The sequence below is a fragment of the Schistocerca nitens genome, chromosome 1 (genome assembly GCF_023898315.1).
Source record: "Schistocerca nitens isolate TAMUIC-IGC-003100 chromosome 1, iqSchNite1.1, whole genome shotgun sequence".
In the NCBI taxonomy this organism is placed as follows: domain Eukaryota; kingdom Metazoa; phylum Arthropoda; class Insecta; order Orthoptera; family Acrididae; genus Schistocerca; species Schistocerca nitens.
The window spans coordinates 1266689863-1266713581 of NC_064614.1; the positions used below are offsets into that span (position 1 = coordinate 1266689863).

Genomic DNA, 23719 nt, shown 5'->3' on the forward strand with positions numbered 1-23719 from the left:
ACGCTGAGCTACCATGCAGGCAACTATCGGGACGGATGTATCTGTCCAGTGCTTGGTTACCTCTAGTGACATCATCCCAGCAACAGAAACTCACACACACACACACACACACACACATACACACACACATACACACACACGCACGCACTAGTTTCAGTACTCCGTTAGATTCTGATGATGACGATGGTTAATATCTTCGAAACCACGGAGTTTAGCTCAAACGTGAGATGGCCTGAACACTGAAAATCTTGAACACTTACTGTTGACGCACGGGCTGTGTAGTCCATCAGTCTTTATAGGTAGCCAAGTCTGTTATGACCGATCAACGAGATGTCTGGAGCGCCGTCGTCAAACTAAAGATACCGGCTCTCCCGGACAAGACTGCCGGTAACTTCGCCCGAGAGGACCCAAGTGAAATCTACAGGGTTGGGGGTTGGGGGCTGATCCGCCCCGGGGGCAGCAGGACGCCGGCTCCCGCACAGTTTCGGCCGCTATCTCTGCCGGCAGGCCGGCGCCGCGGCGCCGATCGCAGACGCCGGGGGCGGGAGCGGGGCGGTGTTTGCCGTAACCTGGCGTCGGATTTACGAGCCACGGCGCCGTATCTGCTATCGCGGGATGAATAGCGGCCGCCGTGGAGCGCCGGCTCGGCCCGGGGCGCGGCTGCGGCTGCTGCTGAGCCGCGAGTCGAAAACAGGACGCTGTCTGGGCGAGTGTTTGCAGCGGAGCTCCTCCACGAACGGCCGGCCGTAAAAGTTGTGAGTCTGTTTATCTGCCTTCGGCGCCCGTCTCCGGACGACGCTGAAGCGTAAACGTGATAGAGGAGTTCGCAGTGGAACAGCGTCAGCTACGAAAACAACTTCGTCAATGACGGAGAACGGCCGCTCGAGTTTTAGCGTTCTTTCTTTAGTGGCGTCAGAAGCACAGATTTAAGATATGAAAATAATAAGAGAACTGTCACACAAAAACGAGAGTAGTGTATAAAAGCAGACGTGGAGTAGGGAGAAAATGGATTTGCTGCTTCTCTCACTTACACTTACAATAAATATTTCATTACGGCGTTCGTCAATTATGCCCTTATCACCAGGTGCTTTTTTTTTTTTTACGTCGCGAAATATACATGCGCTATGCAGATGTGCCATCTTCTCGCCCGACAGCAGTGTGATAAGTAGTTAATGTATCGTGTTGCACTAGTGAAGGAACGTTAGCTTCAATTACAGCACTGAAAGGTGCTTTAGACAATCCTTCGTGTATGTCCCAAATCCTTTTCGTGAAATTTAACATCTTTGCATTCTAAGACCTGTTTAATACGTTTTCAGGTCGCCGGTGATTGACACGCATTATACAAACTGCTTAACACTGTGCTGTCTGCGATAATGATATTTATTCTGCTACTAGTTGCGATCTTAAACCATCTTCAACGGCAGCTGTACAGCATACAAAAGTCGACAACGTGATAATGCGAAGCGAAATAAGATCAAAAGAGAAAAAGCCGTTGAGTCAATCGAAATACCCACAAAAATTATCGCAGATTTATCACGTGTCATACATGATTTGACATGCGTTACTACTGGAAACCAGAGCTCCCAACAAAAATCAAAATCGTAGCAAGATTACAGTACGATGGCTCATTGACAAAAGGACAACATGTGACGTATAACAATACAAGTCAAAGAAATTCAAAGTCAAAAATTACAGTCTTGGCCAAAACCAAAGAACTTGCCATTGATCACTTTTGTGGTAATTGGATTACAAAGTTGAAATATTAACAATTCCACGCTGGTTGATATTACATAAAAACATAAATAAAATACATATAAAGTAAAAGAGTAACAGGATTGATGAACGTAATAATATACAGTATTTCACAATCCAGTCTAAAATGTAATCATGTAAACGAGGTACAGATTAATACATGAAATTACAACAGTCAATTCATATGTGGCGAAAATACACATTTAGAAAGTTAATATTAAGGAAATGCAGTTTTAGGAGTCAAGGAAAGCAAAAGAAATGTAGAATATGTAGATGTAAGAAATCTAAGATTTTATGCATATTCCACAATCTAACCAATTTCTTTCTTTATGAAGAAACATGCTTTACATCTAAACTGTTACAGATTAGCTATAAGAATATGCCATCCAATGTCTACACAATTACAAAATGTAATTGAAATTCCATTTATCATACAGACATTGAATATTCGTACACAGAGTGACTCACCAAAAATTTGCATCGCAAATGTTGCGGTACCGGAAAGTGCTACTGATGCGAAGTTTTCACAGAATGGATTGATACTCAGGGGCTCGTATTTTTAGCCAATAAACAGATTGTACTAATACGGAGAAAGTGTATTTTTTGTTCAAACACACATTTTTTAGGAGGAGCTATGCCTATTGACATAAAGAAACCAGAACTAGCGTAAATTAGAAAGTCAATGGTGTTTGTTGCTGGATTGTAGTGCGAGTCATTTATGAGGTATCGTGTTTGTGCCATTCAGCCTGCGTAGTTGCTGGGTATCATGTTGTTACAGTGTACTTGCGTGCTCCCTGTGTATATTGCTACTTGCTAGTCAGTTATAGTGTCTCGCAGTCCAAGCAGTAGGTGATGAGTAGACGATCGTATTTACCAATGCAGAAAACGCCGACATGCTAGGGGTGTGTGGAAGACTGCAATTCGTTCCTGTACGCTGTATGCGGCAAGATATCCCAATAGACGTCAACCATCCCGGCAGTTATTTATCAACGTGTTCAACAAATTACGTGAAAGTGATAGTATAGCACCTAGATAACGTAACAGAAGGAAACAGGTGACGACAAAACAGGGGGAAATTAATGTTCTTGCTGCTGTAGCAGCTGATCAGCACTTTAGCTCCAGCTCAACCGCACGAGGAAGCGGCGTGAGTAAATCTGGTGTCCTACTCAATACAGATCGACATAGTTTCCATCCTACCACATCTCTCTCCATCTGGAACTGCATGGAAACGATTATGAGAGTCGTGTTAACTTCTGTTTGGTTTGCGGTAAGGTCTCATGGGACTAAACCGCTGGGGTCATCAGTCCTTAGGCTTACACACTACTTAACCTAAACTAAACTACCTCACGCTAAGGTCAACATGCACATCCTTTCCCGAGGGAGGATCCGAACCTCCGACGGGAGGAGCCGCGCGAACTGTGACAAGACGCTCCAGACCGCGCGGCTACCCCCCGCGCGGTGCTAACTTCTGTACATGGACCAATCATGACCAGGTAAGTATCAGAAAGATGCACTATTGGTCTGTTGACAATCCGCGTTGCCTTCCTGAGGTCGAACGTCAGCGTGCATAGAGTGTAAAGGTGTGGTGTGGAATAGTGAACCAGCAGCTTATAGTCCGTAGCTCGTGGTCGCGTTCTCGCTTCCCGAACACGGGGTCACGGGTTCGATTCCCGGCGGGGCCAGGGATTTTCACCTGCCTCGAGATGACTGGGTGTTTGTGCTGTCCTCATTATTTCGTTACCATTCGTGAAAGTGGCGAGATTGGATTCAGCAAGAGTTGGGAATTTGTACGGGCGCTGATAACCGCGTAGTTGAGCACCCCGCAAAACCGAGCATCATCATCAGCTTATAGCCAGTTTTTCATACGCGGAACGCTGAAACCGCACTAGTATCGCAGCTCCCTAGCACGCCATCTTCCACGAATTCTAAAAGATGTTCCTGTGCAGAGGAAGAACCTGTGGTACCAACATAATTGTTTCCAAGCCATAGTGCACGAAGTGCTACAGAATGTCTTCACAGATTGTTTCCAAGTCGTTGGATTGGACGCAGGGGCTATCTGACAGCCCGTTCCCGGGACTTGACGCCTCTACACTTTTTTTCTGTATGGAAATCTGAAAGATGCTGCCTACAAAGTCATCCCAACCACACCCGATGATAGGCAACGACTTAATACCGCAGCCTGCTGGGACATCGCAGCTGGAATGCTAGCACGTGTGCAACAGTAGTCCCATATCTGACTGGAAGCGTGTACCGCCTCTGCTGGTGGTCATTTCTAACAAAATCAGTGATGGTCAGTTTCGTACCACAGGTATTGTACAATTGCCGGTGTGGGAACTTTTCAAAGTAGAGGACTCGCACCAGAATCCTGCAACAAACATCACTGGCTTTCTACTTTACCCTACTGTTAGTTTGCTAATCTCAACAGGCATTGTTCCATTTAAAAAAGTTTATGATTGCACAAAATATACACTTTCTAAGTACTATTACAATGTTATCGGTTACAGATCCATTCTGCGCACATCAATATCACTTTCCTTTTCTACAATACGGTGCAAATTTATGGCGATTCACCCTGTTTACGAACATTCAAGAAAATCTGTCTCACGCGTGTGTCTCATCCACTGAAATGAGAGCTCGACGACGGTGTGTTTGGGCCCTTACGGTTCTCAGCGCCTCGTTTATAGCAAAACGTCCTTTCAGGTCTTCAGGTCTGATGTCACTTCTGCACATGTCCGAAGTTTAGAAGAATTTCTACATGTTGCGGAAAAGTAGTGAACTATGTTGTAAGTGAATTCTTGACTGTAGAAAAAGAAACATTGATGAATATTCATAAACTTTGTTGTGCAGGGTATGGAAAGGATTCAGTTGAACAAGTTGGCCGGTGGGGAGATAGTTTACGCTTGCACAAACTGAGCTCCACTTTCGGGACGTCCTGTCACTGCCACTGCTCCCAACATAGTGAGTCGGGCAAGTAACATTATTCACGCAGATCGGCGCATTGCAACTCCATGTTATTGGCTCTACAGTTACCTATGAGATTTGGAGAAGTGTGAACAATGACTAGGAGTCTTGTGTATTCAAAGGTGTGCTCAAGATGGGTTCCAATACTGAGTAGCTACTCTCAACGTCATTAACATCCCAGCACGCAATAAACTGACGATGTTTCATGATATAGTGAATGCAGCGGATATATATTGCAGATTTCATCGGCTATTTCGGATACACTACTCATATCTCCCATGTATCTGCCATCAGCAGTGGTGTGGATATCCTTATCCGTGGTAGCTTGGTTCCGAAAGACTTTTTCTACGCGAGTGACATGGTGCTCACTCCACATGACGCCAGAATAGTAAACATCTATTCGCCCTCCAGATCGGTCCATCACTATAAACGGTCCCTTTCTTTGTGGATGTCATCGCTTCCATCTTTTTAGGATATCAGGACGCCAAAACTTTCGGCGGGGATGTCAACTCCACCCCGCCGAAAGTTAGGGCGTCCTGATATCCTATATATATATATATATATATATATATATATATATATATATATATATATATATATATATATATATATATATATATCGGCATGCATGGTAGAAGTATGAAGTAGAGAGGATATAAAATGTAGACTGGCAATGGCAAGGAAAGCGTTTCTGAAGAAGAGAAATTTGTTAACATCGAGTATAGATTTAAGTGTCAGGAAGTCATTTCTGAAAGTATTTGTATGGAGTGTAGCCATGTATGGAACTGAAACATGGACGGTAAATAGTTTGGACAAGAAGAGAATAGAAGCTTTCGAAATGTGGTGCTACAGAAGAATGCTGAAGATTAGATGGGTAGATCACATAACTAATGAGGAGGTACTGAATATAATTGGGGAGAAGAGGAGTTTGTGGCACAACTTGACCAGAAGAAGGGATCGGTTGGTATGACATGTTCTGAGGCATCAAGGGATCACCAATTTAGTATTGGAGGGCAGCGTGGAGGGTAAAAATCGTAGGGGGAGACCAAGAGATGAATACACTAAGCAGATTCAGAAGGATGTAGGTTGCAGTAGGTACTGGGAGATGAAGAAGCTTGCACAGGATAGAGTAGCATGGAGAGCTGCATCAAACCAGTCTCAGGACTGAAGGCCACAACAACAACAACAACAATATGCATGGTACCCTTGCGACGTCAGGTGGTGTGACATGGGCGAGACAAAAGTGTGATCATGGCACTCACGAGTCGGAACTTTGAAGGGATGATTGTTCGTGCGTGCGCCCCGAGTAGGATAGACCACGAAGTGCCGTCCATGTACCGCATCATCCCTGAACGCATGCTCCCCAAGCTCAGTACGGTCAACTGTTCCCAGACCATGACGGAAGAGGTGGTCATTGCAGGTACACTGGCCAGAGTGCCTATTAAGTCGCCAGGACCCGACGGCCTTCCATTACAGTTCTACAGGCTCTCCAGCCAGATACGACGCCGGCCTGGACAGACATACGCCATGGCCTGATGTCCCTTGCGGTACAGCGTCCTGTTATCTTACTCAAGGGCTTGCTTTTTCCTGTCCATAAACCAAATGATGGAATCTGAGTCAGTGGCTATCAGCCCCTGTCGCTCCCGAACTCTGACATGGATATCTTTACCTGGCTTTTGCCAGCGTGCCTCTTAAGGGTCGCCCGCTTCGTAGTCTCCCACGATCAGGCGTCTTTAAGGCGCGATCATGACATCTGGACTGCTTTGTGCCAATACCGTGACATGATAGTGTTTGCACGGACACGGCGCATGAAGGTGGTCTTGGCGCCCTTGATTTCAGCCAGGGCGTCACGTCTTAGACAACGTGGCGACAATGGTGATGCAGAATGTGAGACTCCCAGACAGCTTCCGGGAGGTATGACATTTATGATCCTGTACAATGGTCGTCTATAGTGGTACAGTGACCGGTAGAGCAAGGATCCCCTCTTTCCACGACTCTGTATGATCTCGCCTTGGACCCGTTACTTCACAGCTCTACCAGTGCATCACCAGGATGACTCTTGGTGGCCACATCTTTTGTTGCACAGTCTCCGAGGACGTCCTAGTCCTCCTCCTCCTCCGGAATGGGGAGGGATGGAGCCCTACAGTGCCGCTTCAGGCAGCGCCACTAGCATTTTCAAATCTCGAAACCTGTCTACGGGACGTGGGCTGCCCGATGAATGCTTCGCTGCCCTGTGGGTCTACGACGTGATAAGACGTCGGCACTGATTTTACGGCCGCCTTGCGGCGCTATGTGGCGCTTAACAGTAGGCGCTTATTACGCAGGATCCCAGTGGAGTCCTTGACCATCGACAGTCGACATGCTGTAACAGACCCGGTATGCTAACGTTTATGCCGCGAATCTCGCACATGGCCCAGATTTTTCCATCCCGCCATCAATGGCCAGACGATTGTTGGTCGTATTATGTTCATTTGTGAGTCAAAGCATGTTATTTAAAGTCAGCTGTGAGACCCTCACCCAACCGAAGGGGAAAGAAGGTCTCAGTCTTGTCATGTCCATCATCAAGCAACAGCCATCTTTGTAAGCGTGCATGTCAAGATGTGGCGACGTACTCAATCTTGCCTCACGCGCCTGTTGAAGAGGGCCCTTACCCCAAGCTCACTCGTTGCCCCAGTGCCGCTGACAGACGTCCCAGAGCCCTTTAACAACTTGAATTATTTCTTTCTTGAATACAGCAACATCTCAAGTCAGTGTATGCCTCGTTGCAATCACGGATATACCGAACGTGATTGAAGAAAAACACGCCCTCGTACGGTAGGATGCAGTGTTGTGGGAAATTCACGCCCCTACTGTTGTGTCAGACGTCCGTCCACCAGGTACATGATGACATGATGATAGGACGCAGGTATACTAGTGGCATCTCCACCAGATACATCTGGCGGCATCGTAATTATGCTCCACGTGTGGCGTGCAAGACGACGATGGCCACCGACTTGTCTGTGGTGAAGCGAGCGATGTTTGGCGTTTGGTCTTCCACGTGTTGGGGTTCATGACACGGACGACTCCTGACAGCATCACCACACAAATGCTTTTCTTCCTCGACAGGGGCTATCTCCTGTGGACGAAGACCAACTCACTGACTTGGATTAGAGCGCATGCTGTCCATGACTGTCGGTGGCGGTGAGAAATCAGCTTTCGATTTCTGGTAAAACTTCAACGACCGACAAAGTGTAGTTGTGGAAAACGCTAAGTACCACCAATACTTCTCGAACTTTCTTCAGAGTGCTTTCCGCAACCCCTTCCCAGCTGGATCATCCATGCTAGGAGCAGCTGACATACATTCCTCTCCTCCATTTTACAGATTTGATCTGGTCAGCAGTTATTCACACACACTTGCGAGAGGGTGTGCATTAATGATCTATTGATGCATCCCTACCATATGGGTTTTCTCCCACTGTTGTCTAAGGAGATCACCAGCTTCCTCAGTGACATGCTGGTGTGACAGAGGTAGTTTAATAAAAACAAACCTTCCTTGTATCGTCCTTTCTTGCTTATGGTAAAAGTTATGGAGTCTTTATTGACAGGGGCCAATGCCTGAAGTGGCAGAGTTATTTTTGGAGCTTCTTCTTAAGCCTGGGGTAAGAATAGCGGTGGCATTAACTTCTCCTTATTTTCCAGGCTTAGGTATATTCAGGAGTGTGAGGAACTTTGTAGAGAAAAATATAAAGTCCCAGTCCATCAAAAAATAAATAAAATAAAAATTCAAAAAATAGTAAAGGTCACGCAGTGCAGATCTAAAGTCGCGAGTTTGTCACACTTCAATGCCTAATTTCATTTCACTTCCTGTTTCTAAATAGTATTTCGGGTGTCTGCTATAGTTCTGTCTGAAAGAAAATATGGGAATAATGTCTTTGATTAGTAATCAAAACATCCTCGGTCCCGAGTTTAAACTTCACCACTGCTTAAATTTTGAATAAAAATGATCAGCAATGGTAGCCAAAAACCTCTAGCATAAGAAGTCACCTTCATTCTACTAACAACCTTATCAAAGAGGACGGAGGGGGGCGGAGAGGTTCAGGCCACTCTCTTGTCCTTGGGGCGGGAAACTACCCTAAAAGGCGAAAGAATCAGCAATGATCAACGGCATGATGATGCAGAAGGCAATGAGAAGAACTGAATTAAAGAGACGTAACAAGCATCCACAGGACATGTGGCCTGTAATTGAAAAAAAGGAGTCATGATGATCTCTCCATTGGCAAAAGATTCTAGACTAGTCCCCCATTCGGATCTCTGGGAGTGGGACTGCTAAGGGAGAGGTGACCACGATAAAAAGATTGCACAACCACCGAAAGAATAACGTTCTACGGGTCGAGGAGTGGAATGTCACAAGTTTGTACATGGTAGGGAAGGTAGAAAATCTGGAAAGGCAAATGCTAAGGCTCAATCTAGACATAGTAGGCGTCAGTGAAGTGAAATGAAAAGAAGACGAGGATTCCTGCTCAGGCGAGTGAGTATAGTGTAATATCAATATCAGTGGAAAAATGGTATAATGGGGATAGGAATTCTTATGAATAGGAAGGTGGGACAGAGAGTGAGTTAGTCTGAACGTTTCAGAATCAGAATCGACAGCACGTCAACACCGACAACGTAGTTGAGGTATAGATGTCGACGTCGCAAGCGGAAGTTGAAGGGATAGAAAAAGTATATGACGATACGGAAAGGGTAATTCAATATGTAAAAGAAGATGAAAATCTAATAGTCATATGTTATCGGAATGCGGATGTGGAGGAAGTGGTAGAATATTGTGTTTTGAGAGGATATGGGCATGGTACTAGGAATTAAAGATGAAAAAAGCTAATTTAGTTCTGCTATAAATTTCGGCTAGTAACAGCGAATACTCTCTTCAAGAATCCCGAGAGGAGGAGGTATATGTAGAAAAGGCCGGGAGATACAGAAAGGTTTCAGTTAGATTACATAGTGGTCAGGCAGAGACAACAAAATCTGATATTGGATTTCAAGGTGTACCAAGGGGCAGATATAGACTCATATCATAATTGATGAAAGATTTGGCTGAAGTTTATGAACATAGTCAGGAAGGAAATGAGAGAAGAGAATGGAGGAACAAAGAGGGACTCTTGAAGTTCTCTGAGACTATAGATACTGCCATAAAGAATAGCACAGTAGTCAGTTCAGTTGAAGAGGAAGTGAAATCGCGGAAGTTGCAGAGAAAAATGTAGGCACAAGAAAGGTAACTGCGATTAAACCATGGGTAACAGAAGAAATATTTTTAGTTGATCGACGACAGAACGAACTACAAAAATGTTCAAGAAATTCGGAATCCAGAAATACAAATCACTTAGGATTGAAAAAAATAGGAAGTGCAGAGAAGCTAAGGCGAATTGACTCCATCAAAACTGCGAAGAAATCGAAAAAGAAGTTTTTTTCGGAATGACTGACTCATCATATAGAAAAGACAAAGCAACCATCACTGAAATTAAATGCTAGGGTGTAACATTGAGAGTGCAACGGAAGTTCCGATGTTAAGTTCACAGGAGAGATCGGGTAGCACATTGATGGCCTCTATAAGGGGAAGACTTATCTGATGTGACAGAAGAAGAAACACAGGTCGATAGGGAAGAGATAGGGGATCCAGAATAAAAATCAGAATTTAGCAGAGCTTTGGAAGACTTCATATGAAATAAAGCAGAAGGGACTGATAACATTCCATCGGAATATCTAAAGAAGAATTACAATATCTGTTATAAGGACTGATCAGTCTAATGCTTGCAGAATATAGATTGGGAGTAAATCGAATAAGAAGAAAGTATAATGAGAAGTAGCACAAATCACAACAACGAGAAATCTACCAGTATCAAACATAGGCCTCAATTTGAGGAATAAATTTCTGAGAATGTACGTATGGAGCACAGCATTGTATGCCACTGTGACATGGACGGTGCGAAAACCGGAACAAAAGAGTAACGAAGCATTTGAGATGTGCAGCAGAAGAATGTCGAAAATTATGTGGCCTAATAAGGTAAGGAATGAGAAGGTACACCGCAGAATCGACGTGAAACGAGTGTGTGGAAAACGCTGACAAGAAGAAGGGACAGGATGATAGGATGTCTGCTAAGACATCAGGGAATAGCTTCCATGGTATTAGAGAGAGCGGCAGAGGAAGTCAGAATAGGGATACATCCAGCAAATAATTGAGGACGTTCTTGAGATGTAAAGTTTGGCACAGGACAGGAATTCGTGACGGGCCACATCAAACCAGTCAGCAAACTGATGACTCAAGAGAAAATGAAAAGTAGCGTCCAGAGCGTAAAAATAGGATTTAGCACACACTTCGATACATCAAAAAATTTTGAATAACGTGTATTAACAAGCTGGGGATACTTTACAATACCCACAAGAAAAAATTTAAAAAATTCTGATTTCGTTAACTTTTGTGGACTTTTACTCACAGCACACTTCCTAAAGAGTTATTGATATCTAAGTAATGTCATGAACCTGAAGATATTGAATATGAATTTCATTGTGGTAAGTGACATCTACTGCTAAGACTTAACTTTTTTTCTTTTTTCCCCAAAATGTCTTTTTGCAGTGCTTACAGATTCTTAATGCCTACTCGTTTTGCAGCTTCCTCTACCTCCTTTCTTTGCCTGATTCCCTTCCGCTTTCTTTTCTTTCGATCATCCTTGCTTCGTAAAGAATTTTCCATTATTCACGTATATCTTTTAATAAATTCTTTGTCTGTTTCTTCAAACTGAAAATTGTACTTTTGTTGAAATTCCTCTTGCTGCTGAAGTGTAAACTCATCAACAGACAGATCAGACTCGTGGAAAATTTCGTTGTATGTTGGTATATATGAGTTATCATCATCATCATCCAAGAACCTTTTATTGAGAAGATAATCACGAAGGAATACTTCATTTTCATCCAGCTTAGGATCATTCCAGTAAACATGCAAGTACACTCCTGGAAATGGAAATAAGAACACATTGACACCGGTGTGTCAGACCCACCATACTTGCTCCGGACACTGCGAGAGGGCTGTACAAGCAATGATCATACGCACGGCACAGCGGACACACCAGGAACCGCGGTGTTGGCCGTCGAATGGCGCTAGCTGCGCAGCATTTGTGCACCGCCGCCGTCAGTGTCAGCCAGTTTCCCGTGGCATACGGAGCTCCATCGCAGTCTTTAACACTGGTAGCATGCCGCGACAGCGTGGACGTGAACCGTATGTGCAGTTGACGGACTTTGAGCGAGGGCGTATAGTGGGCATGCGGGAGGCCGGGTGGACGTACCGCCGAATTGCTCAACACGTGGGGCGTGAGGTCTCCACAGTACATCGATGTTGTCGCCAGTGGTCGGCGGAAGGTGCACGTGCCCGTCGACCTGGGACCGGACCGCAGCGACGCACGGATGCACGCCAAGACCGTAGGATCCTACGCAGTGCCGTAGGGGACCGCACCGCCACTTCCCAGCAAATTAGGGACACTGTTGCTCCTGGGGTATCGGCGAGGACCATTCGCAACCGTCTCCATGAAGCTGGGCTACGGTCCCGCACACCGTTAGGCCGTCTTCCGCTCACGCCCCAACATCGTGCAGCCCGCCTCCAGTGGTGTCGCGACAGGCCTGAATGGAGGGACGAATGGAGACGTGTCGTCTTCAGCGATGAGAGTCGCTTCTGCCTTGATGCCAATGATGGTCGTATGCGTGTTTGGCGCCGTGCAGGTGAGCGCCACAATCAGGACTGCATACGACCGAGGCACACAGGGCCAACACCCGGCATCATGGTGTGGGGAGCGATCTCCTACACTGGCCGTACACCACTGGTGATCGTCGAGGGGACACTGAATAGTGCACGGTACATCCAAACCGTCATCGAACCCATCGTTCTACCATTCCTAGACCGGCAAGGGAACTTGCTGTTCCAACAGGACAATGCACGTCCGCATGTATCCCGTGCCACCCAACGTGCTCTAGAAGGTGTAAGTCAACTACCCTGGCCAGCAAGATCTCCGGATCTGTCCCCCATTGAGCATGTTTGGGACTGGATGAAGCGTCGTCTCACGCGGTCTGCACGTCCAGCACGAACGCTGGTCCAACTGAGGCGCCAGGTGGAAATGGCATGGCAAGCCGTTCCACAGGACTACATCCAGCATCTCTACGATCGTCTCCATGGGAGAATAGCAGCCTGCATTGCTGCGAAAGGTGGATATACACTGTACTAGTGCCGACATTGTGCATGCTCTGTTGCCTGTGTCTATGTGCCTGTGGTTCTGTCAGTGTGATCATGTGATGTATCTGACCCCAGGAATGTGTCAATAAAGTTTCCCCTTCCTGGGACAATGAATTCACGGTGTTCTTATTTCAATTTCCAGGAGTGTATTTCAGATCAGATTCTGCTTCTTTGTCAGCAAGTTCTTTTCTCTGCCCGTTTAGCCATTCAGGATGATCTTCTTTTCTTGCTCCATCGTCATTCAGTTTCCTTGCTTTCTCAGTTATAATCTCATAATCTCTGAGAAACAGTGACTTCTCTCCATTGCCTTTTTTAGTTGTAGTTAAACTGATCTGGCTGTAGATAACTTCATTATTAAAAAAAATTGACGTTTGGCTCATAAATCCGAGGGTTCTTCTTCTTTAAACATGGAAGTGTTTAAAAAAACATTTTTTTAATTTCTTTCGTTAACTGCCCTGGACTTTCATCTTCATCGTCCATCATCATCATCATCATCATCATCATCATCTTCTTCTTCTTCTTCTTCTTCTTCTTCTTCTTCTTCTGAAGAACTTCAGCTGTCTTCTGCATCATCATTACCTATCGATCCTTTAAATTCTGAAGGGGTTCTTTGTCTCTCCGTGTGTTATATCGATCAGCATACGATTTGTTTACGGTTAAAACATTTTCTGTCTCCGAATCACTTACACACAGCAGCTCCTTCATGATGAAACGGCATAAACTGGATTAATAATGTTATAACAAACTCTTCTCATATAAAGACAAAAACATCGTGTGAAACATAAACAACAACATGGTCCATCGGTTTCTACCAAAGACAGTCCATAACTATTGAAATAATTTTTTTGTTAAGTGTATCTGAAAAAATTTTAAACATTTATGAAATCTGGTAGAAGAATTCATTACCAAGAATAAATATTGTTTTTCCTAAATTATAAACTGTGAATTATCTGACCACACTACAAAATTTTCGCAAGGTGCTCATAAAAAGGACCTTCCCCTTGGTAGCACCAGGGTTAATTACCACTTAGGAATAACTACGTTGTAAGTAAAGGACGAAATATAAGTACAGGGGAGATGAATTAGTAATGGAAGCAATTTTGGTAGATATTACATCTTGTACAGGGTGGTCAGGAACAGCGTGAAAAACTTGTAACGATGTTACGGGCCAGATTCTGCTGTGAAATAATTGTTCTGAAGAAAATTCGACAGGTTGCGCCGTTTTCTAGTTAATTAACACTGAAATTATCCAGTCAGACCGTTGCGCACAAATTCGTTCGGTTTCCTAACACCTGTCAAGAGAGTGATCCAAGAATTGAACATGGGATGTTAGTAAGGCTCGAACCCAATGCAAGAGCTGAGCAGCCGCGGGTGCCATCATCTACGCTATAAAGGCAATACACGTTAATTGTATTTGGCGGGCAGCTTCAATTTGCGCACGCCACGGCCTGATTGACTACCTTTATTACCAGTTAACTCGGAAACGATGCAACACGACGAATTTTTTCTCGTCACAGCCTATCCTGCAACAACTTTACAAGCTTTTCAGACTGTTTCTGAACTCATCCCAAGACACAAGTAAATTTATTTCAAGTTATGTCTCGTCAACTCTGAGAGGTGCAAACCTTCAAACAACCACCAATTGTTTGTGTTTCCCTGGATTCAGGTTTCCTTGCTCGGTCTGATAGATATTTACCAACTTCGAGCATGCTGAAATAGTTGTCGGACAGTTATCTGTATGCGCCGTAACTGTTGGTCTACAAGTATTTAATATGGTTTTTGTATTTTCGGAAATACTAATTTGACTGTCTGTTAACGATGATTTGAAAATGGTTCCCAGCGCGAAACTAGTCATCGAGAGAATGAAAAAAGCGAAATTTACAGCTTTGGCCGATTATTCGTTGTACTGACCCATATCTCCCCATATGAAGACGCGTGATGCCGTCGTCAAGGAATCATGCCGCATAAGAACTGCTTACAAGAAGTATACGCATTGATACGGTACAAAGCAGTAGGCCGTGGCTGCAATTTGAGCCCAGTAAGATCTGGAATTAATGGAAAATTTACATTTCTATTACATTTCTTCTTACACTGAAACCAGCGGTAACTCATAGCCACACATTTTGAGTTATAGCAAAAAGGGATCGTTCGCGGTTCCGTGTTTGTTGGAACATTTTCGCCTGTATTATCGTACCAGTTTTCTCTATCAATCATGAAAGACCTCTCTACAAATCATCTGGCAGTTAGTCTATACCTCTGTGAGGGTATTGTGAACAAGGAGAAGATTTTGAGCACCGTGATGTAGCTATTTCACATCATGCTTCAGTTCCTATCTCGATCAGTAGTTTTCACCATGTCAGGTTAAATGTTCCAGTCGCACTAAAGGGCGTGTGTATTGGCGAGCTAGCAGACGCAGCACGGTACCAAGGTTTACTTTGTCGGTGTGGGACAGCTAAAGGCTATTGAAAGTATGGAACTGGGGTGGCAACTTTGACTAGGAGCCAGCGCTAAGCTGTTGGGGCAGCAGGTGACAAGTATTGGTGCGTTAGGGACCTTACTTGGCGCGCTGGGAGAGCTCCTTTTGCGTCAGAGTGGCTTACCCATGGTGTTCACGTAGGGAATACAGTTTGCTGTACACGAGTTACACGACCAAAGCGGTACCAGCCATTTCCTCTGGGAGCCAGCGCTAGGTCGCCATAAGAAGAAGGTGACCCGTCTGTGGTGCGTTGGCAGAGGCCAGCCATTGGCGTGATGGGCAAGAGTGTATGCATCGGTCGGGGTGGCCTCGAATCTACCGGTGTCTGTACGGTTATGTGTGGAGAAGGTGCGGCGGAGCATGGTGGGAGTTGGAATCCACCGGCGACAGTGAAGACATTTTGGATGAAGTTCAACAGTGCCGTCTGGAGTCGGAGCAGATAACATGCAGGCAGCAAGGAAGTGGGGCTGTGAAGGGCCGATCCTGGGTGCGGCTTGCTGTTAGCATGAGGGATCATTTAGCTGGAGCAGCAGATGGAGTCTCCCTGTAAACACTCAGAGGATATGGCAGCTGTTAGCTGGGAAGCATTTGTGAAAGCCAGATTTCCGTTGCATTTATTGGAAGATGCTGCCCTTTGAGTCTGTGCAGGCATTACTGTACTGCCAAGAGTCAGAGTCGATGAAATTAGGCGGGGCCGCTATTATGCATTTAAACTGAGGCGGTGTGTATTCTATACATGGAGACAGTTATTGAAGTATATGAAATAAAATCGGCATAACTTCTGAAGGGCTTGCGCTAGGAGTCCAAACTGCACGGTTTGCTGCGGGGTATGATGGTAATTAGTATGTGCCTGGATGCTTCAGCAACGAAGCCTACTTTCATTTGGAAGGGTTCGTCAATAAGCAAAATTGGCGCATTTGGGGGACTGAGAATCCGCATTTCGCGATCGAGAAGTCTCTTCACCATCAATGGGAGACTCTGTGGTATGCAGTGTCCAGTCACAGAATGATCGGTGCGATATTCCTTGGTGGCTCGGTGACTGCCAAACGACACGTAAAGGCTTTGAAGGTTTTGGAAGATTATCTCATCCCCATTATCCAAAGCGACCCTGATTTCGACAAGATGCGGTTCATGCAAGACTGTAGTAGAACCCATCGAAGCTGGAGATGTCGTGGAGGAGCAGTTTGGGGACCGCGTTCTCGTTCTGGGGTACCCAAAGGTGACCTGAATGGGTCTCGACTGGCTGTCATATTCTCAGGATCTGAACACATGCGTCTTATTTTTGTGGGGTTGTATTAAAGACAAGGTGTACAGCAATAATCCCAAAATCAGAGCTGAGCTGAAAACAGCCATTCAGGAAGTCATCGACAGCATCGATGTTCTGACACTTCAGCGAGTCATGTAGAAATTTGCTATTCGATCTGCGCCACATCATCGCCGATGAAGGCAGGCATATCGAACATGTCACAATTTAGATCCGAACACCTGTAGTGACGTTTACATGTTGAATAAAAGATTGTGCACGTCGTAGTTTGTAACTACTTTATGTTTTTTCATATAGTTCAATAATTGTCACCCTGTAAGTGAACCGCATTTTGACGAAACGTGGTGATAATGAGTGGGGCAGTGAATTATCTGAGGAACTGCATTCTAGTGACTGTAGTTGCCTTTCTATATACCATTATAACTGATGAACATTTGGTTAGGTTATCACTATACACTATGCATGTTGTCCGCGTTGTTCATTAATGTTTGTTTATAAGTGTTGGTCGTAGTGGGGCGTCCTAGCACTACCTTGTTGACTAGTGTGTGTTGTTTTTGCCTACACTGAATGCTTCTTTTGTAAATTTAATCTCAATGGAGCTGACTACTCTGTGAATCAAAAATGAATGATTACTTTTTTGAAACCTGATGTCTCCCTTTGCGACGCATAGTTGTGTAATTTGGTGCAAAGTTCCCTTCAACTGTCCTGTGTAATGGCACAACAGCGTGTCGCCCTGCTAAGTCAAATGCGGTCTCCGCAGCGCCTCCAACAGCAAGGTCTCGAAATATGTGAGAAAAAGACAACAGTTCATAAGTCGTGTGAGCTGCAAGAGGGTTAATGATGTCACGTTGGCACTATATTTCTTCAAAGCTCTGTACAGCGCCACCGTGGGCGTCTCACACGTTTGGAAGATCTTCACAACCCTTCAATCCACATTTCACTCTTTCTTCTGAAGCCTCTGCAACGAAGGTCGGAACCGCAACACCCAGCGTTGAAATCATACGGTTTTCTGATGAGAGGCCTAGGAAAATGTTTGACACATCGACGCTCAGAATCGACATGAAAAGGCCGAGAGGGTAACATAAAGGACGTGAGTGGAATCATCCCTTCCTTTGGGGCGTTGATTCTCACACGTTTATCGGTCAAAGTGCGATGAACAAAAGAACGACATGCTTGACAATGTTCAATACTGCCGCTGCCACCTTGGCGTTTTCTAGTCTAAAGAGATCGTGGGGCTTCAACCACATTCAACGTGATCTGATCGTTTTGGAGTGTAGTGTGACAGCAATTTTTGCTCAGTTTTACAGCATGGAACCACTATGGGTCGTTCACAGTCGTTCGACGATATTTGAACGCGATCCGAAACATCAAAGGGGTTTATGCTTTAAGAGACCTCCTGGTTGGCGTCCTAGGGGCAAACAGTGGCGCAATCTATTCGAGACCTCTTAGATGGGGTTTGCCTACCTTCAGGCGCTAGAACAGTGGCGAAGTTCCTGACAATTACACTTTTAACCTGCAGAGCAAAGCTGCGTGGGTGGCACGGAGACTGTTGCCGACCTGGGTAGGTCTTACAGGGCACCATTTGTCACTTTATTCACGCATGTGTGTAATGTCCACCCTCCCCCGCTGGGACTCAAAATAGGAGGGTTGAAAATGCATACACCCCACTTTCGTGTTTCGGATCACGTTCAAATTTCTTTAAATTGTTGCGAACGATCCCTAGTGCTTTCACCCTGTATAACAGAGCAAAACTCCAAAGAGATGAGATGACATTCAATAGGGCTGCTGCCCCAGGATGACTTTAGAATAGTTTCGAAATACCCAGGAGACGGCACCATGTTCGAACACTATGAAGAACGTCGTTCTGTTGTTGATCGCAGTACGAACTGTGACCTCCAATTGTATGGGAATCAACGCCCCAAGGCAAGGCGTGGTTGAATTCACGCCCTTTCGCCACCCTCTGCAGAATTTTCGTGTCGATTCTGAGTTGCGATGCCTCTGAAACGCTCCCCTCCGCTCCCACAAGAAAACCGTGTGATATTAACCCCGGATGTCGCGGTTGTGATCTCCATCGTAGAGGCTTCGAAGAAGGCCTGAAACGTGGGTAAGCTGGGGTGTGACGAACTTCCCAACGTGTGAAACGTCCGCGATGGCGTTGGGCAGAATTTTGGCAAAATTTGGTACCAATATGACTTCATTAACCCACCTTACAGGTCAAATGAACTTGTGAGCTGTGCTCTTCTTTTCGCATGTGTTGAGACCTTGCCGCTGGAAGCGTCGCCGACTCCGCAGGTGACGTGGCTGTGCGCCATGTTTTTGCATCAATACAGAGAAAGGTTGTAGGCAACGTTTAGACAAACTTCAAACGTAGGCACTGCAATGCGAGAGAATTATGGAATTTCAAAAAATCGATCATTTAATTGTGCTGCACACTGTGTTTATATTGGGTGATGTGCACATATTATATTAAGACTTTCCGATTGTGTATTCACTTGTGCCCCTTCCAGATTTCTGTTATTGCTGTGGAGCGAGAACAATTTTAATAAATATTTATATTATCATATCAGCTGTTAAATCATTTGGAAAAATGAGCGCGTACTCTGGGTTCGTTTAGTCTTATGCATGTGCTTTGGTAATTGTATGGTCATATCGTAAGCAAAATGAAATCACATTTGTATAAGATACCACGCTTGCCAGATAAACTCCACTCCCACCAAAGTCCTGCACCTTAACCGTTATTAACTTGTTATGAAGCAAAAAGAATCTTACAGATGATAAGTGCGATCTATAAACATTGACAGCTGCCGATGTGCATAAATAAATTTAATGTAATGGGCGTAAACTGACAAGTAAATGCGATATCGCCTAATTATGTGACATAGAAAGAATCCATAACTGGTCACTGTGGAACAATTGCCGGTGAAACAATTGCCTTAATCTAGTCGTGGTAACGCATACTTGTTCGAAAAACCATAAAGTGTAATTCGTGCACGGAAAAGACGGCTTACAAAACACTCCTTCGAGCAAATGTTGAGTACTGTTCGTGTCACAAATCTTTAACCGCTTGAATTAACAGAACACATAGAAAAGGTGCAAAGAATGGCTGCACGATCCGTCAAGTGTTTGATTAGCCAACGTGAAAGAGTTGTGGGGAAGCTCAACAAACTAAAGTCATATATTTTACAAAAGAGAAACTGACTGCTTTAGACAGAAACTTGCTCGCAAAACTCCAACAGCGCATATTCCGTAGCGAGTCGAGGACCAACATACAACTTCCTCCCTATATGACGAACACATTAAAATTTGAAAAATTCGTGGCTTTAAGAAGAGATACCGACAGTTCTGTCACGAGCGGAACAGAAAAGGATGGGGAGGGTGGGGGAAGGGCGGAGAGCAAGGGGTTGGAAACGGTCCTCAGCCTCACAACATACGGTGGCCTGTGAAATACTGTTTATGTCTTGGTTTGGAATCTGTCTACATTGCCTTCTGTAAATCCAACAAACAGATTCCCGTAATCCTACATGGGACACAATAATCCGTTACTGAGGAGCGAAAAGTTACGGAAAGCTGCAAGTAACTGATACACAGTTTCAAAGATGGAAGCTTATCACACGGCAAAACCTGTTGATATTCTGCAGGCGCAAGTGGCTGCACACGCTATATAGGCTCAACCAACGGAATAGATAGTTTATTCTAATTGCTGTTGAAATGTGCTGTAACTGTATCGGATGTTCGTTTCTTAATATCTTGGTGACTTCTAGATTAAAGTAAAAGAAATGGTTTAACAGATAAGAACGCACACCCATCACAACTATGAATTTGTGGTTAAAAACATGGATTTCATTTTGAATATTCTATCATATCTGTGGTCTGGTAATGAAACGAATAACAACATGTAAAGGCTAAGTTACTCTGTTGTGTATCTGACCGGTGGTTCGGATACAGGGGCGCTGAGGAGTATCCAAAATAACATTGACTTGCGTTTGCCTAAGACCATTGCATTCCAGTAAACCTCATTCCTTAACTGCCTGTGTAGCGATCAGTTCGCTTTAGTTTACAGTAGATTGTATGCATCTAGCAGTACGTTTGAATATCTGAACAGGTTCATATCGTATTACCTGCTAATGTGACGCAAGCAGGAGATTGAAACTGTAAACAAAACATGTTACAACCGTTGTTCTGCATCAGAAAAACTATTCTAGTATGAGAATAACATCAAAAGCTGGCATAACCCAATTTAGAGCTGTATACGTATTCAGCGGATCCAGTAAACTGATGTCAATGCAAAAGTTTCGCAATGTGGAAGACACGGAGGGAATCATGCACCTGAAATTCACGAGGAAGTTAATAGTATGCGAGAAACTCCAATCACTGCGTCAACAGTGCAACGCCGTCTTCGTTAACAAGATTTTAAAGGGCTGTTTAGAGGCCATAAACCGTTATTGTGTAAACAAAATGAGGTGAAAAGATTGCACTGGGCACAGTAACATAGAAACTGGAGCGTGCAGCAATGGCCCAAGGAGTTATTCACGGACGAATCTAAGTTTTAAATGTTTAGAAGCCATTGTTGAATGTTTGCTCGTCGACTAAGCGGAGAATGTATGAAGAGTCAATGTGTGACGCCAACGGGGAAGCAGGGGGGTCGGTCATGGTGTGAAGATGTTCTGCGGGTGACAAAGCCGGTGGTCTACCGAGAATTACTGAGACATTAAAGAAGAAAGGGTATCACACGATACTGATCAACAGTACAGGTCCATCTGGAAGAGACATATTTGTCGTTTGTTCTCCAGCAGGACAATGATATCAAATATGCTTCTAAATTGTGCACAGGGTATGTCAATAGCAAAGCTACATGTAGGGAACTGAAAAATTTGATTAGCCCAAGTTAGTCACTTGACTTCAAATCCCAATGAACTCTTGTGTGATAAACTTGACAGGGAGGTGATAAAACTGAGGATGTCTAATGTTGAAGATCCATGGAAAAATTTACAGACGTGCTGCATTACAATATCTGCAAAAAAACTACGGAACTTATATCCAGAATGTCAAGAATTTGTGCAGCTGTTCTGAGGGTGCATGCTTTGAAGAAGCTAAAATTTACACCATAGAGAGAAAATACTTCCTTTGTTGGTCTATTTAGTTTGTACATTGAAATATGGTATGTAGTATGAAAGTTCTGGGAGAAGGAATAAAAACTTAAAAGTTGTGCTAAATATACTGTTATTCCGTCAGAGATTGTGTAGTATTCTATTGGATGGACAGCATCTTGGAAAGCTTGTAAGATGAACATCGACAAAGAAAAACGATAGTTGAGTAATATAACTAAGTCAGGTGATAGTGGGGAAGTTAGATAAGGTCTTAAAGTAGAAGATTTTTTTTTTATATTTGGGCAACAAAATGACTGTTGGCGGAAGAGGTAAAAGGGGCTATGAAATTGTGGGTGGTAATTAGAAGAAAAACTTTTCTGAAAAGAAAAATATGTTAAAATGGAATATAAAGTTATGTGTCAGAAAGCTTTGTATGAAAGTATTTTTCTATGTGGCACGTTCATAAGGAAGGGAAACGTGGACAGTCCAGACAAGGAAAGAATATGAGCTTTTGAGTTGTTGTGCTTCAGAATAATACTAAATGTTAGAAAGATGCGGAGACCAACCAATGTGATGATAAGCATCAAACCAGTCTACGGACTGAAGATTTCAACAGCGACAAATTGTCGAATTTCTAAAATCATTGAAAACATAATCAACTGACAGATAATTTCTTTGGCGTGAGTGTATTCAGAACTTAACGACAGGAAGTAATATCTGTATGAATGACAAGGGATGAAAACAGAAGAGCCACTTTGTTTATGGCCGCCAGGGCTGCTTCACGAGTGATAAAATTCCATCGAAAAACTGCCGCTGTTTCGGCTGCCATATATGACAGGCTCCGTTGGAGGGCGCAGCGGCAGATAACGTCATACGTGTAGCGTAGTTCAGTTGCCCGGAAGCACTAAATCTCTTCCACCCACCAGATAACGGTTAAAATGTTGGTCGGCAGTGAGGGGGACGACGTTCACCGCCCCGACCAACATAAAACAAAAACATACTTCACCTGTTGCTACCGAAAATGTTACGGAAGAGAATACGAGCTTCTAGTCCCATTAATAATCGCTTCCTTCACAGAGATACGAGCCAAAGCGTTTTTTTTATTATAAAACAATTCTTTCTGTTTATGTAAGTGGTCTCGCAATACAATTAATTGGGCTTCAGAACTGTAAACAGTTTAATGTCAGCTGCCTACAGTAAATGTCACTGAGGTTTGCTAAAATAGAAGATGAAAACCTTGAACAAAATCTAAGTCAGCGTAAACTAGATTTTTTGTGGTGTATTTGTATTCATGCCTGTTTTAATTGAAGGTATATTTTGAGCAGAGAGAGCTTTCCATGTATCGTTATCCATACAATTCAGTCTTCCACAGCCAGTTATTAGTTCCTTGCCTGTTTTTGTTTTGTGGGCATTAGACCATTACCCAGGGCATATTTTCCTGCCTGAAGTATCGTCTCTCAGTGCTAAAGACATCATGAAAGGCTACAGTGACTCAGAGAGCAGTTTATCTCGAACAAGTCGAACTGCTTATTTAACCACGCTACCGTCCTAACATCACGGATTTACGACAATGTGCAGTGGGGAAGAGTTGTTGCTGTCTGCTTCACTTAGAACTAAGGCCCACAACTTGTCTAATTTAAACCCTTCTTCTTTTTGTGCTTTTCAATTTCTATGACTTCTGTGTGAGACGCCCTGCTAAACCCACAGGACAGGACAGGTAATTTAAACTGTGGAAAGGGGAGAAAATAAGGGGCTGTCAGTTACACTCGAACATACAACTTTATTATTTGATCAAACACTACAAGAGCCACAAAAAAGTTTTTTTAACACACAGCTTTAATCTTTGGGACCGGCTGAAGGCCATTATAGTTTAAAAACGGCTGAAGGCCACTTCAGTTTAAAAACGGCTGAAGGCCAATAACTTAAAA

The 23719-nt window shown here is 44.1% G+C and overlaps 1 protein-coding gene across 1 annotated transcript in view; it reads left to right on the top strand.

Moving 5' to 3' along the window:
• Window positions 1–314: 314 nt before the first annotated feature.
• The window catches only part of LOC126233988 (calsenilin-like), a 306257-nt gene continuing 282852 nt past the window's right edge, over window positions 315–23719 (top strand). The window contains exons 1-2 of the mRNA XM_049942898.1: window positions 315–598; window positions 15789–15978. Coding sequence (XP_049798855.1) covers window positions 315–598; window positions 15789–15978 — 474 coding nt within the window. The remainder of the gene's footprint in view (window positions 599–15788; window positions 15979–23719) is intronic.